The sequence below is a fragment of the Thalassophryne amazonica genome, chromosome 4, assembly GCF_902500255.1.
Source record: "Thalassophryne amazonica chromosome 4, fThaAma1.1, whole genome shotgun sequence".
NCBI classification, from domain to species: Eukaryota; Metazoa; Chordata; class Actinopteri; order Batrachoidiformes; family Batrachoididae; genus Thalassophryne; species Thalassophryne amazonica.
Genome location: NC_047106.1, coordinates 89,442,643 through 89,458,139, shown reverse-complemented (window position 1 = coordinate 89,458,139; position 15,497 = coordinate 89,442,643). Strand labels below are relative to the sequence as shown.

Genomic DNA, 15,497 nt, shown 5'->3' with positions numbered 1-15,497 from the left:
CTCTTGCCTCTGGTGGGACGTACAGTCTGTTCTTGGGGCCAGTCCCCGGGTCCGGGCTCCTTGTCAGGGCCTCCCGGACGGTCTTCTCCACGTCCCAGGTGAGGGTGGCCACGACAGTGGACTCGGGGATGATGGTCTCGGTGGGGTTCGACAGCCCCGCTTTGGCTTCTTCTTCGTGCACCCGGGACAATGCATCTGGTTTTTGGTTCTTGGTCCCGGGGCGATACGTGATCTGGAAGTCAAAGCGCCCGAAGAACAGAGACCAGCGGGCTTGCCTGGGGTTCAGCCGCTTGGCGGTCCGGATGTACTCCAGGTTCCGATGGTCTGTGAAAACCGTGAAGGGCAATGATGCCCCCTCCAGCAGGTGTCTCCATTCCTCAAGAGCCTCCTTCACCGCAAGAAGTTCCCGATTGCCGACGACATAGTTCCGTTCAGCTGGGGTCAACCTGCGGGAATAAAAGGCACAAGGATGGAGGACTTTATCAGCCTCCACGCTCTGGGACAGCACGGCTCCTATCCCTGAGTCAGAGGCGTCCACTTCTACTATGTACTGGCGATCAGGATCAGGCTGCACCAGAACTGGTGCAGTCGAGAACCGGCGTTTCAACTCCTGGAACGCGGCTTCGCACCGATCCGACCAGGCGAAGGGGACCTTGGTGGAGGTCAGGGCAGTCAGGGGGCTAACTACCTGACTGTAACCTTTAATGAACCTCCTGTAGAAATTTGCAAAGCCAAGGAACTGCTGTAGTTTCCTGCGGCTTGTTGGTTGGGGCCAATCTCTCACCGCCGCAACCTTAGCCGGATCAGGGGCGACGGAGTTGGAGGAGATGATGAACCCCAGGAAGGACAAAGAAGTGCGGTGGAACTCGCACTTCTCGCCCTTCACAAACAGCCGGTTCTCCAACAACCGCTGTAGGACCTGACGTACATGCTGGACATGGGTCTCAGGGTCCGGGGAAAAGATGAGTATATCGTCCAGATATACGAAGACGAACCGATGCAGGAAGTCCCGCAAGACGTCGTTTACCAATGCTTGGAACGTCGCGGGGGCGTTAGTGAGGCCGAACGGCATGACCAGGTACTCAAAATGACCTAACGGGGTGTTGAATGCCGTCTTCCATTCGTCTCCCTTCCGGATCCGAACCAGGTGGTACGCGTTTCTAAGATCCAATTTAGTGAAAATTTTGGCTCCATGCAGGGGCGTGAACACTGAATCGAACAGAGGTAACGGGTATCGGTTGCGAACCGTGATCTCGTTCAGCCCTCTGTAATCAATGCATGGACGGAGTCTGCCGTCTTTCTTGCCCACAAAAAAGAAACCAGCACCCATCGGGGAGGTGGAGTTTCGGATCAGCCCGGCAGCTAAGGAGTCCCGAATGTAGGTCTCCATTGATTCGCGTTCCGGACGTGAGAGGTTGTACAACCTACTGGACGGGTACTCAGCGCCCGGGACCAAATCGATGGCACAATCATACGGTCGGTGCGGGGGAAGAGTGAGCGCCAGATCTTTGCTGAAAACGTCAGCAAGATCGTGGTACTCCTTTGGCACCGCCGATAGATTGGGGGGAACTTTGACCTCCTCATTAGCCGTAGTGCCGGGAGGGACCGAGGATCCTAAGCACTCCCGGTGGCAGGTTTCGCTCCACTGCGTCACAACCCCAGACGGCCAATCTATCCGGGGATTGTGCTTCACCATCCATGGAAAGCCCAAAATCACTCGGGAGGTAGAAGGTGTTACATGGAACACTATCTCCTCCCTGTGATTCCCAGACACAACCAAAGTCACTGGTTGTGTCTGATGTGTGATCAATGGAAGCAGGGTGCCATCTAGTGCTCGCACCTGCAATGGTGCCGGCAGAGCCACCAGAGGGAGCCCTACTTCCTTTACCCATCTGCTGTCCAGCAGATTCCCTTCAGACCCCGTGTCTATCAGTGCTGGGGCGTGAAGGGTTAGATCCCCACAAAGGATCGTCACTGGGATTCGTGCAGATTTGCGGGGTTTTCCCGCGTGCGTGTTATGACCCACCCTTAGCCCAGTTTCTAAGGACGGGCGTTGTAGTTTGACCGTTTTAGGGCAGTCCCTCTGCATGTGCTCGCAAGAGCCGCAGACGAAACACTCCCCGCGGGCCAGCCTCCTTTGTCTGATGTTTGATTTTAATTTGGCCCTACTCGTGTCCCTAGCCTCCTCAGCAGGGGAAGCTGTAGCCACACGGAGCTCTCTGGCAGTGAAGCGTGGGGACGACGTCACCTTGTCGGAACCGGAAGGGGGAGGGACGACTCGTGCCCGGTCATGCCTCCCGGCCTGCTCCCGACGATGCTCGTTTAAACGGTTGTCTAAACGTATAACCAAATCGACAAGCCCGTCAAAATCCCGCGGTTCCTCCTTAGCCAGTAGGTGCTCCTTGAGGACCGGTGACAGTCCATTTACAAAGGCGGCGCGGAGCGCAACGTTATTCCAGCCGGACCTCGCTGCCGCGATGCGGAAGTCGACTGCATACTCGGCTGCGCTACGACGCCCCTGTCTCATCGACAGCAGCACGTTCAAAACGGTCTCGCCTCTGTTGGGATGATCAAACACTTGTTTGAATTCCCGTACAAACCCAGTATAAGACGTTAGGAGCCGTGAATTCTGCTCCCAAAGCGCCGTAGCCCATGCGCGTGCCTCTCCTCGAAGCAAATTAATAACATAAGCCACCCGGCTAGCGTCTGCTGCGTACATGACGGGGCGCTGTGAAAAGATGAGCGAACACTGCATGAGGAAATCCGCGCACGTCTCGACACAGCCCCCGTACGGTTCCGGAGGGCTTATGTATGCTTCAGGGGACGGTGGGGGGGTTCGTTGAACGACCAGTGGAACGTCTAATACAGGCCCAGGACCAGCCAGAGGAGTGGCTGCAGCAGCGCCCTGATCGTGCGCTTCCACCCTGGCGGTGAGAGCCTCCACCCTCCGATTAAGGAGGACACTCTGCTCGGTCACTAATTCTAACCGGGCCTTGAAGGCGGTTAAGATCTGCTGCAGCTCACTCAACCCGCCTCCCGCTGACGCCTGCGCTCCTGGCTCTTCCATTGGCCGTTCAAGCTGGAGTTGACGCCCCTCGGAGTCCATGACGATGGCCGAGAAATCCTGTTGGGAAGGTGTCGTAGCACGGACCCACAACAGGGGGCGCAAATGAACGGACAATGAGTAAGCCAAAAGGTAACAATTTAATGTTGTGATAATACACAACGAAATGTGTCGTAATTTTCACAGTCAATAAACACCAGGTGACGTGTGGGCAGGCTCGAAGATAGAAGACGCCCGACGAGAGAGAAGCCGCGTCCCACACGGCCTCCACCACCAACGGTCTGAAGAACACCGGAGCCGCCAAGTCCCGAGTCCCCAGGTGGCCTCTGTCTTCGGCTGTCGACCCTGGTACTGCTGGCAGAAAACAGAAAGATGATGTGTGAGTCCGCACACTCAGTAATTTACAGTCCAGACACCGTTAGGAGGGAGCACCTCCACCTCCAAATCACACACACTCGTGCAGCTCCTGATCTACCACTTATCTGGGATGGGGTGCGAGGTGAAGCCGTCACTGTCACACCAAACGCCAATCCTCCAGACAAGGCAACACTTCAGGAAAACGGCTGCAACAAAAGTTCAGTTGGTTACACAATGTGTCAGTCAGCAGAGAAATTACCTTGGTACTGGTAGTCGATTTCTCGGCGGGGAGGTGGAGTTGCAGTCCGGCTTATATAGTGGTGTAGATGAGTGACAGCTGGAGTAATGAGTGACAGCTGTCACTTCCTCTGGGTCTGGCGCCCTCTCGTGCTTGGAGCCCGCACTCCAAGCAGGGCGCCCTCTGGTGGTAGTGGGCCAGCAGTACCTCCTCTTCAGCGGCCCACACAACAAACACTGCATTAACATACATCGTCACCATAGATATTCATAATATTAAACATATAATAAATGTAAAAAAAAAAAAATCAACAAGTAACACATCTGCTGCTTTGTGTAAACAAACAAACAAACAAATAAATAAATACATTCCCCACGGGTTTCTGACAGAAATAAAAAATGGATCAAAATACAGGTCTGGAACCTAACTAAATTTCACACCACTGTCAAATTCTAACATTATCACAACATTTCTACAATGTTGCCATGCCCACTGTGAGCATGAGTAAATCTGCGGCCTCGTTTATCAACGTTTCGTACGAACATGAATGTACATAAATGTGCGTACAAACCTTTCTCAGTAACATGTAGGATTCATGAATTAAATGTATAAATGTAAGTACAAATTTGACAGTACACATACACAGCACCTTACGGTACAAAAGGCAAACAGTTGCTGAAATATTGTCCATCTAACACGACACACCAGAATGAATCACAAACTATGACGAGTAATGCTAATACATTAATATAGTATCCGTATATTCCGTTTATACACATGAGCTGCTACTAACCTTTTCAGGGTGTTGTTGACTTCATAAACATAGAACCATTCACAGTTGTGTTCAAAATACCGTAATAGGAATATGTTTAAAAAAGTGAGTAAAGCTCAAAAATTGATAAAATTTGTTATCACTTTACAGAAAGTGAAGAAAAAGGAATTGAATCAAATCAAATCAATTTTATTTATATAGCGCCAAATCACATCAAACAGTTGCCCCAAGGTGCTTTATATTGTAAGGCAAAAGCCATACAATAATTACAGAAAAACCCCAACGGTCAAAACGACCCCCTGTGAGCAAGAACTTGGCAACAGTGGGAAGGAAAAACTCCCTTTTAACAGGAAGAAACCTCCAGCAGCAGGGAATATTATGAAATAATTTTTTTCTTTCTGTGACCTTTATTACACCCTTGCAGGTGGCCCTTATTTAAAGTAGACCTGCATTGAAATAAATGCAGTCAGATCTTTGGACCAAAAAATGACTTATATTTACACATAAGATCCTTCTGAATGTAGTAAAGTAAATCTGCAAGCCCAGATCTGTCATTCAACGGAGAAATCTTAGTTTAAAAATGACAAATTTGCAGCTAAAATTTAGCCCTCCGCAAAACTGTCATCACATCCGGGACGCTGCCGAGACGTCAGAGAGAAGACACTATCCCAGCATGCATTGCGCGCGCCAACTGTAATTTGTGGATTTACGTACGTCAGTTTGCATCTCTTACAAAAGCACCTTTTTATTGTCTTATAGAGGGTTTTCATGTGACGTATCGGTCACGTCATTTTGTGTCCCGTGGCCATTCTGGATTACAACGTGGTGGCCGTTGTGATTACACTTCGTGCATTTGGCGAACAACTGCAGAAGTTTCAACGTCGTCGTCACGGCACCGCGGCGCTGTGAGAGATCTGCCGCTAACAGAAATCCACTGCTTCCAGAATTCTATTTTATTTTATTCGGCCATAAAATTATATAACAATACATAAAAATACCACAGAGGATAACACAAGAACGCTTCCAATACAGATGCTTATTTACATTGTGGTCCTCGAGCACCGAGCTGCTGATCCGCAAGCTGCCCTTCCAGCGCCTGGTGAGAGAAATCGCTCAGGACTTCAAGACCGACCTCCGCTGTCTTGCGGTACGTTTGGTGAGTATACATTTCTTTTATTGTTGCTTGAAAATTATTTTTGGGGACTTTTTCCATACACCCATTTGATTGAGTGGTGTCGCATTGAAAATGTACTGTCATTAGCCTCCGGTGTTACCGTCGCGGGGTACGGATGCGGGACCTGCAAAGAATTCAAGTCATTAAAAGATATAAACCTCTCTCAGTGGCCACGGAGCTCTGCGGCTCCGATTACCGAGACCGTGCAGCGCTGCGGATTTTGCCGCAATTTTGCCGCAAAAAAAAAAAACACCTCCATGTTGGAAACCATTCAGAAGATTCAGATGGCTTTCGATGGCTTTCAGTCGAGTGAGTATCCGAGAAATTGTGTAACAGCTGGACATGCCCCAACATGTCCTGTGAGACTTCCAAGACGGAGGTGTTTTTTTGCTGCGCGTCCTGAGCTGCTGCTGCACAAATGTTTCTGTGCAGGTGCAGCAAAACTGTCAATAGCCATCGATCTGTGAATCATCTGACTCTTAATAAACTGTAAATAGTGTACATAGTATTTATACTTTTTGTACTGTATTAGCAATGTTTTTAAATGGAACAAACAAAATAATTATGAAATATGAATAATTTTTTACTTGTTTTTAACTGTATATAATTACTACTATCAACCATTTGAACCTGTGTATGAAACACATTTTAAATATTTTAATAATTATTTTAATAATTTAACCTGTCACATGAACACAACTATAAATGGCAACTCCAGTTTTTTATGGTTTTAGGTTCATCTTTAACTTTAGACAAGTCATGTCAAGTTTATTGTCAATGAGGGGCTCATTCCTGTTGGAAGCAAAGGTTCTTCACTTCTGCTTACAAAATATTTCTTCACCAAAACAAAAAGGATGCTAAAACAGATGCTGTTTTAAAAAGTTTCTTTTCATTTACTGAGGTGTGCATTTTTACTTGGGTAGACATGCACTTGTGTTCAGTATACTTGAAGGGATTCTCTCCATGCTAAAAGACAGTTCTAATGACATTTTTGGCCAACTCAGTGGCAACAAGTAGCGGTTTAATGTGAGGTTTTTAGCTTGCTCTGTAGCCATACTAATATTTTTAGTCTGTGACAGTGTTGGTGTTCTACAATGTCAATACTTGGCCGATTCAAATAGTTTTTCTCCCAAGTGCAAAGCTGAACCCAGAAACATCTAAAAATAGGGTCCAGTTTGAAAAATCCTGGTTTTCACTTTTAATGGTACAGTTGCTCTGGTAATTGCAAGGAAAAGTAATATGGTAAAACATGAAACTTCAAAATAAATAATTACACATTGGCTGGAGCTGTAATCTGCTATATCCCTTCATGAAGATATACGTATACGTATTTCCTTGATTAAAAGCCTGGGCGTCTGTTTTTTTAAAACTATGCGCAGACACGGCACCTTTTTCCTGCAAATGCAATAGCTTGCAACTTTATCTCAATGGTGTAGGAATTGTACTTCCTTTTCCTAACATTACTATGAGAAGGAGCCTCTCTCTCTGGAGTCAAATTACCAGTACATTGTCTGTCAGCACACACGCTGGAGCAGGAGGCTGCCATTTGGACACTTGTCACGTACCCACATATTGACCCGTGACAGCACACACAGACAATCAGCCAGGCAGAGACGTCTGGTGGCTAACATTTCAATTCAATTTATTTCTATTTATTTATTTTATATAGTGCCAAATCACAACAGAGTCGCTTCAAGGCACTTCACACAAAACAACTCACAAAACAAAATAAAATGAATTAAAAGATTAAAAAGCATAGTAAAAGAATAAAAAAGTAAAAAGCATAGTAACATACTATGGCAGTATGCTAGCCATACGAAAAGGAAAATAAGTGCGTCTTAAGTCTGGATTTGAAAGTGTCCGCTCTGACTGTTTTATTGACCCAAGGAGCTCATTCCACAGAACATGGGCATGATAAGAGAAAGCTCTGTGACCCGCAGACTTTTTATTCACCTTAGGAACACAAAGTAGTCCATGAGGGACCTGGCCTTTAAAAAAAACCAGCGTTCATTTAAGGCAGGTGTTAATTTTTTTCAGACAAAGTTTTGACCCGGCAATTACATGACGCAGGCCCCTACTTAAGGTTAGGCATTTAATCAAGAAAACATGGTACATAGATACATACATCACTGAGATGGTGCACTTTAACAAAAAATAAAACAGAGAACAATATGGCCTCATACATTTTTTAAACAGTGACCTATGTTGAGACACTGGTTGTGAGTGCTGTGCAGAGTAGAGACAGAACCTCTGCTTTGTTCCCAGTGATGCTAGGGGTCTGTCATGGATGCATTCTTACCCTTATTCTGGTCAATGCTTGCATGGAGTGGGAGGTGGAACGAGAAACGGAGTCTGTCTGAACTCTCAGCAAACAATGTTTCATTAATTTTGCAGATGATCCTGCGGTCTTTGCTGAATCAATGGATGGCCTGACTGAAGCTCTCAGAAAGCTGAGTGAGGAGTCACTGTGTCTAGGCTTGCCAGTCTGCTGGATCAAGACTAAAAGCCAGAGGGTCAATGAGTTATTAGAATTTCTAGCCCCATGGGGAAGAGTATGTAATTTGTTGAGATTCACTTACAATAGCTTGGAAGTGACACTGATGAGGTTGAAAAACATCTGACCAGAAGATATGTAGTTATGATATGTAGATATGTAGTGGTGCTGATATAGTGGTCCAAGACTTCGGGGTCTTGGTGTTTTTGCATTTACGACATGATTGTGAGATTTGGATGCTAACCAGCCAGCTAAGATCATGATTGGGTGTCCTCAATATGTAGTCATTCCAGAGAATTCAGGGGTATTGCTGCAATAATTTAGTGATAAATCTGTGGTCACTCAAGAAAACAGGTGAGGTTAGTAACCTGCACTGTGAGCTATGACTCTATGGCTGTGTGGTGTATTTTCCCGACAATGATCCAGTACATTGATGCCTGGTTGCTGAGGATCCCAATGATAGGAGCAAGCCAAGGGGTCACTCCAACAGCCTCTGCCCAAAACAGACAGACGCTCACTTTCATGAGACAAGGACAGAACACAGGTCTGCCTCGAGGTGTCCAGTCAGTATTCAAAGCAGCTCCATAAAAACACCATGGCGTCTAACATGAACCTGACCTATTTTTTCTTATTCTTTGCATAGTTTTAATTCACAGAATGTCTCGGTGGGCTTCTGCCCTTGAACCCTCGTATCAGACAAGGAGGATTTCAAGAACAGACAATGGTGTCAATAGTAAAAATAAAATATGAATGTACTGAAAATAGTACAAGAGACTCCAGTAACCTTCAAATTAGAAACTGGGGGAAAGGCAGCATGATCAATCAATCAATCAACTTTTTTCTTGTATAGCGCCAAATCACAACAAACAGTTGCCCCAAGGCGCTCCACATTGCAAGGCAAGGCCATACAATAATTATGAAACACAGTCTACGTCTAAAGCAACATAACCAAGGGATGGTCCAGGGTCACCCGATCCAGCCCTAACTATAAGCCTTAGCGAAAAGGAAAGTTGTAAGCCTAATCTTAAAAGTAGAGAGGGTATCTGTCTCCCTGATCTGAATTGGGAGCTGGTTCCACAGGAGAGGAGCCTGAAAGCTGAAGGCTCTGCCTCCCATTCTACTCTTACAAACCCTAGGAACTACAAGTAAGCCCGCAGTCTGAGAGCGAAGCGCTCTAATGGGGTAATATGGTACTACGAGGTCCCTAAGATAAGATGGGACCTGATTATTCAAAACCTTATAAGTAAGAAGAAGAATTTTAAATTCTATTCTAGCATTAACAGGAAGCCAATGAAGGGAGGCCAACACGGGTGAGATATGCTCTCTCCTGCTAGTCCCCGTCAGTACTCTAGCTGCAGCATTCTGAACCAACTGAAGGCTTTTTAGGGAACTTTTAGGACAACCTGATAATAATGAATTACAATAGTCCAGCCTAGAGGAAACAAATGCATGAATTAGTTTTTCAGCATCACTCTGAGACAAGACCTTTCTGATTTTAGAGATATTGCGTAAATGCAAAAAGGCAGTCCTACATATTTGTTTAATATGCGCTTTGAATGACATATCAAATGATGAACTGTACAACAGACAAAAGAAAGACTGAAGACTAAAAGCTGCCATAGACATCAATGTTAGGGCTCCCATAATGGTTGGATTAGGTTAGGCTCAGTGTTAGGGTCAGACTCAGGTTTAGCACAACTGTCATGTCATAATGTGATCAGTCATGATGTCATGATGTGCTGTCTTGCCACCACACAGAATCTGAATCTATGTTGTAGTTAGCTACAGCCTTAAAAAAATGGAGGATGTCAAAAGTGAATTCAGGCATGTACTTCTGTTTATGCAAATTATGGATTCATGAATGACAATAATAAACTATTTTTTAACCACTTTGAGATGATTGAAAGCTGTAAAATATATATTTTATTTCAGATATATGTATATATATTTTTTTGTTAAACCTTAACCTCTAAGAATTCAAACACCCAGTGATCAATGTCCCCACTCCCTTAATTTGTAAAAAAAAAATAATAATAAAAAAAATTAAATAATCAAATAATGGATAAAAACAACAAAAGTTAATGCAGAGCAACAGGTGAGAGGAATACTGTATATGGATGACAATTTATCCAGTGGATCAATTATTACCGGTCAAACGTGTACCAGTCTTACCTTTGTATTGTTGTTACAGGAGAGAAGAATCTCCTGTTAATATAACATGAAAATGACGGTAAGTGACACATTCAAAGAGAAAGACAATAAGTCAGACAGCAGTAAACTCACATGCAGTCTTTGTGCCCTCTCCTCATCCGTCTTCAGGTCCAGAAGTTCGTCGATGTTTACCTCTTCTGGCATGTCCTCCTCCTGAAGTAGACATTTAAATTGTATGGAAATCATTAGTGTATTCTTTCTGTACACTCCACATGTGTCTACAAGTTCATGAATGAGAACAGCAGCTTTACAGACTTCTTATTTTGAATCAACCTGTCTGAGCAGACAGAGCAAACACCTCAAATATGTAGACTTGGGTTCAGCTCTTGGTGATGCTGTCTTGTCTTTCAATAAATCTTCATCTGCACTGAATGAAACATAACTGTTTCTTTTTTAAGCTTTACACAAGTGTTCAGCACCCAGTGTAATTCTGTCTCTGCCACTGTCAGGACCTTCAGCTCATTTTCAAGATCATAAGTATTTTGTGAATGGTGGGCAATTTTTTTTATTATTATTATATATGGAACTACTGTTATCATTTTGCTTCATATTTTACATTTGCTGATGCAACAATTGCATCTACAAAACAAACTGTAAGTTGAACATACTCAGTTCTGTCCACATCGATTTTAAATTATATCCACTGCTATCACGTTTAATGCAAATGTACTTATCTTCAGCTAAATGTTAAAGTTGCATGTATAACAAGGGGCATGCTTCAGAAATCAGGTTTACTGAAAAGTCAGTTGGCTGGTTCAGAGCTGATGGAAACTATGGGTTTGTAGTTTCAAAAAGCAAGTTCATCTTACCTCAGAAATAGTCACCATGGTCACATAGTAGTCACTTGCAAAGTTAAGAAATAAAAATGTTAAACGATGGGGCTGTAGAGAACATTCATTTTTTTGCCACTTCTCTGGGTCTAGGTTACGGTGGCAATAGACCATGCAGCTCATCCCACACTTCACTAACCTCAGCCAAGTCCTCTAACTCTTCCTGGGGCATCTCAAGACGTTCCCAAGACAGGGTGTTTCCAGGGTGTACGAGCACCGAGGGGAGATATAATCCCTCCCAGGGATCTCGCCAGCACAGTTGAGCATAGGGGGCCCCTATGCTGTGATTTAACCAGCATAGGGGGGGGCTTTTCTGTTTGTTTTTTGTTTTTAAAAGACATGTTGCACGTTATTTAATGTCCCAGTTAGGAACACAAAGTGGCCCTCAAAATGCATGTAAAAGGGTTTCAAACAGTTATAAATTATAAAAATTTTCAGGGGATGCCCCCAGACCCTCCTACTATATTTGCGCCTGCAAGGCTCGTCGTGTGGCTATGCCTCGCTAAGTTCCCCCTATACTGTGAAAAAATCCTGGTGACAGCCCTGCCTCCAACTTGTCCTGGCTCTTCCCCAGGCCTGCCTCAGAGCTGGATGTGTCTGGAAAACCTCCCTAGGGAACATCCTCACCAGATGTGCGAACCACCTCAGCTGACTCCTTTCAGTGTGAAGAAGCAGAGGCTCTATTACGAGTCCCCCCAGACAGTCGAGCTTCTCATCCTGTCCAGGAGTGTAAGCCCGGATACGAGATGGAATAATCGTCTTTCCAATGCTTATATCAGTAACCTTATTCTTTCAGTCATTACCCAATCTCCATAACCATAGGTGAGGAAAGAGCTTAAATCAGCTGGTAAATTGAGAGTTTTGCCTTTTCACTCAGGTCTTTCTTCATCATGAAAGTTCCGGTAAGTGTCCACAAAACATCAGACACTGCCCAATCTGTCTCTCAGTCTCATGCTCCAACTTACCTCCACTCGTGAACAAGACCCCAAGATAATTAAATTCCTCCAATTGGGGCAATAACTCTCCTCTGACCCAGAGGGGACAATCCAACTTTTTCCAACAGAGGACCATGGTTTCAGATTTGGAGATGCTGATGCTGCCATGCAGAACAACTAGCTGTTAAGCAAAACTACACATTTCGTGGCACAAAGTCAGAAGAAGCCAAAACCCCTGTGGTTCTCAACCAGCTCAAACATGACAACACAGATTATTACCAAAAACACAGATTTGCATTTTAAAGTTTCTAACTTTTCTTCTAAAATGCTTTTATTCTCAGCAAGTTCTTTCTGATTTTTCTCAGCAACCAGTGTACTTTAGTGGGAAAACCAAAAAGAAGCACCTGATCCAAGTACAATATTAGCTTTGAATGCCTCAATCTGTGAGTCTGGACAGCACAGAAGAAAAACAGATCATTACCAGTCAACCCAGAGTCAGAGAAGAGAATTTAAAGAGAGGTCTCTCTCACCCTCTCTCTCTCTCTCACACACACACACACACACACACACACACACACACACACACACACACACACACACACACACACACACACATGGTTTGTTTTCCATTATTTACCACAGCGCTGTTTCCTGCTATGTCAGGACTCTGTCTGTTGCCCAAATGTGGTCAACCAGCCCCAGATTACATCAATGTGTACAAATAATGCAGTGTCCAACATTAATAAACTAGTAAAATAGTAGAACAAGAGACAGAGAATTAGAGAGAGAGGTCAAAGTTCAAACCTTTGCTCTTGACCACAGTTTGGCATACTTTAGATGGAAGGTGTCTGAGATGAACTTGGATATTTCATCATTTTCCCATGAACTTATTTTAACCTTAGTGGGATTTTCAAGATACTTGAAAATATCTTTTTTCCATTGAAGTTGTGATTTGTCAGTAAATCTAACTTCTGAGAGTGAGAATGCCTTTTGGAATTTGAGATCATTTAAATGAAATTTGGAGTTCATTAAAAACATGTTTGACACCACCACCACCTAGTCTCACAGTTCCACCAAATTTATTACACTGCTCAACAAAAACAACAACAAAATTTCCTTGCATGGACTTTGAGAACTGATTTAGGATCATTTTGGAGTGCTGAATCCGAATATGAGCTCAGATTTATGTTAGGAAAAATTACCTAAAAACTCTCTGACATGACAAGCAGGTTTCAGTTTTAAGATCTTTTCTTATTTAAAGCTTTAAAGGTACATGTCATACAGAGGTCTGAAGACAAATACAAGTACATTCAGTTTTCATGCCACTTATATACAGTCCCAAGGTGTGACAAAGTTCACTGAATGAAATCATTTGATCGTATAAGACAGTCACTCTCAAAGTCCGTTCCTGATCATTCATCATGCACTGATGAAATGTCTCGACTCATCACATAGCATAAGACAATCAGTCTCCTAGTCCATTCCTGTTCTTCCTTCATCATGCACTGATGAAAGAATATCTCGCCTCATCAATCTTATCTGTGCTCTTTGTAGACTTCCTTCCTTAAGACAATTATAATGGTAAATATATTTGACAGAGCATTAACAACATTAACTTTCAGAACAATTTCCTATGCCGTATCATGTTTTTTGCAATCTGCATGTTCTGTATTGATGGATTACACAAAAGTTGCTCATTCAGTCTCAAGGTTGACGCCAGTAATCATGCACAAAAGCAGCTTCAAAAGCAGTTTTTAAACCAGGTTCATGAAATGTGAACAAAGAGCCGTAATACTGTTTATGGCACTGAAGAGGTGTGCGAGACTGCAGCTTTTGCTTCAGTGTTTGATATGAGAAATCTGTTTTCCCATTTCAAAAAGGTGATGTGATTGGGAAAACCTAACACAAGATCTGGATTCAGTGACACCAAATTACCCAAAATCCGTTGAAAGTCTCCATGCAAGAAAAATGTTGACCAGTGTTTTGCGAAATCTGAACGATATTCTAGAAGAAGCTGAAAAAGACGTCATGCCACTTGGTAAGCCTGTTACTGAAATAAAGCATTTAAAATGAAATGACAATTTGTCAAAATTGAAGTTGCAAAGCATACACACAAAGAAAAATGTTTTTGAGATAATTATTTATATTCAGCTTTCAAAGAAAGTTTTGAGATCTATTTGCTGCCAAAACGAATGTGTGACGATGAGGTAAGAAGTTTTTTTTTTGTTGTTTTGTTTTTTTAAACAAACAAAGCAGGGTCTGTTGGGGAAAGTGTAGTGACACGGACCCACAACAGGGGGCGCAAATGAACGGTCAATAGATGAGCCAAAAGGTAACAATTTAATGTTGTGAATGTGCACAACGATTATACAGACAATCACAGAATCTGATAGCAGTCAATACACCAAGGTGACGTGTGGGCAGGCTCGAGGATAGAAGACGTCTGTCCTGAGAAGAGCCGGAACCACACGATTTCCACCGCCACAGAACCCGGAGAATACTGGAGCCGCCAAGTCCCGAATTCCCAGGTGATCACCGTCCCCGACTGTCGGATCTGGTACTGCTGGCGAGGAGCACAAACAGTGAGATGTGGGTGTGGAAAGTCACCTCCACCTCTAATCACACACTCGTGCAGCTCCTGTCTAACCACTTATCTGGTTTGGGTGTGAAGCGAAGCCGTCGCTGTTCACACCAAACGCCAATCCACAGATAATGAAACGCCACAGGAATACGGCTGCAAAGAAGTTCAGGTTATTATTCAATTATTTAGGTCAGCAGAGAAAAGTACCTTCACAGGTAGATGATATCTCGGCAGCGAGGTGGAGATGACATCCGGCTTTTATGGAGTGATGAAATGAAGATGGGTGACAGCTGTCATGAGCTGATGTGTGACAGCTGTCACTCCCGGTTGTGTCCGTGGCGGCAGCGCCCTCTTGTGCCTGAAGCCCGCACTTCAGGCAGGGGGCCCTCTGGTGGTGGGCCAGCAGTACCTCCTCTTCTGGCGGCCCACACAACAGGTTCATTCATTTTAATGCCCCTGGGCACTTTTCACTGGCTATGTGTGGACAGATTTTCATTCACTACCCTGAAAATGTCACTTTTCCAAATCCCCCAGGTTCATACTGCTTGGGACAGAGCAACATGATTCCAGCTCTGCTGGCCTCACCAGCCATGTGCTTGGACCTAAAAGTGTTAGTCACAAGATAACAGCTTGAAGAAACATATGAGTAACATATACGAAATTTTGAGATCCGTTTATGTGTTTTTGTTCTATATAATCCTTTTCTCATTTGTTAAGTGCGTTACTTGTCAGCTGATGTACAGAGAGAGTCCATCGAAAAGTTTTGTCCATGCTCAAATCTTTCAGCAGACATCAGGTGGAGAGCTTTTCCAGTGGTTACACATTTGTTGATCCTTTTGTC

The 15,497-nt window shown here is 44.2% G+C and overlaps 1 protein-coding gene across 2 annotated transcripts in view; it reads right to left on the bottom strand.

Moving 5' to 3' along the window:
- ppp1r14ab (protein phosphatase 1, regulatory (inhibitor) subunit 14Ab) overlaps window positions 1-15,497 on the bottom strand; it is a 123,489-nt gene that overhangs the window by 42,913 nt on the left and 65,079 nt on the right. For both annotated transcript variants that reach the window (XM_034168236.1, XM_034168235.1), the window contains exons 2-3: window positions 10,383-10,463; window positions 10,272-10,304 (exon numbers count right to left, since the gene is read on the bottom strand). In XM_034168236.1, coding sequence (XP_034024127.1) covers window positions 10,272-10,304; window positions 10,383-10,463 — 114 coding nt within the window. The remainder of the gene's footprint in view (window positions 1-10,271; window positions 10,305-10,382; window positions 10,464-15,497) is intronic.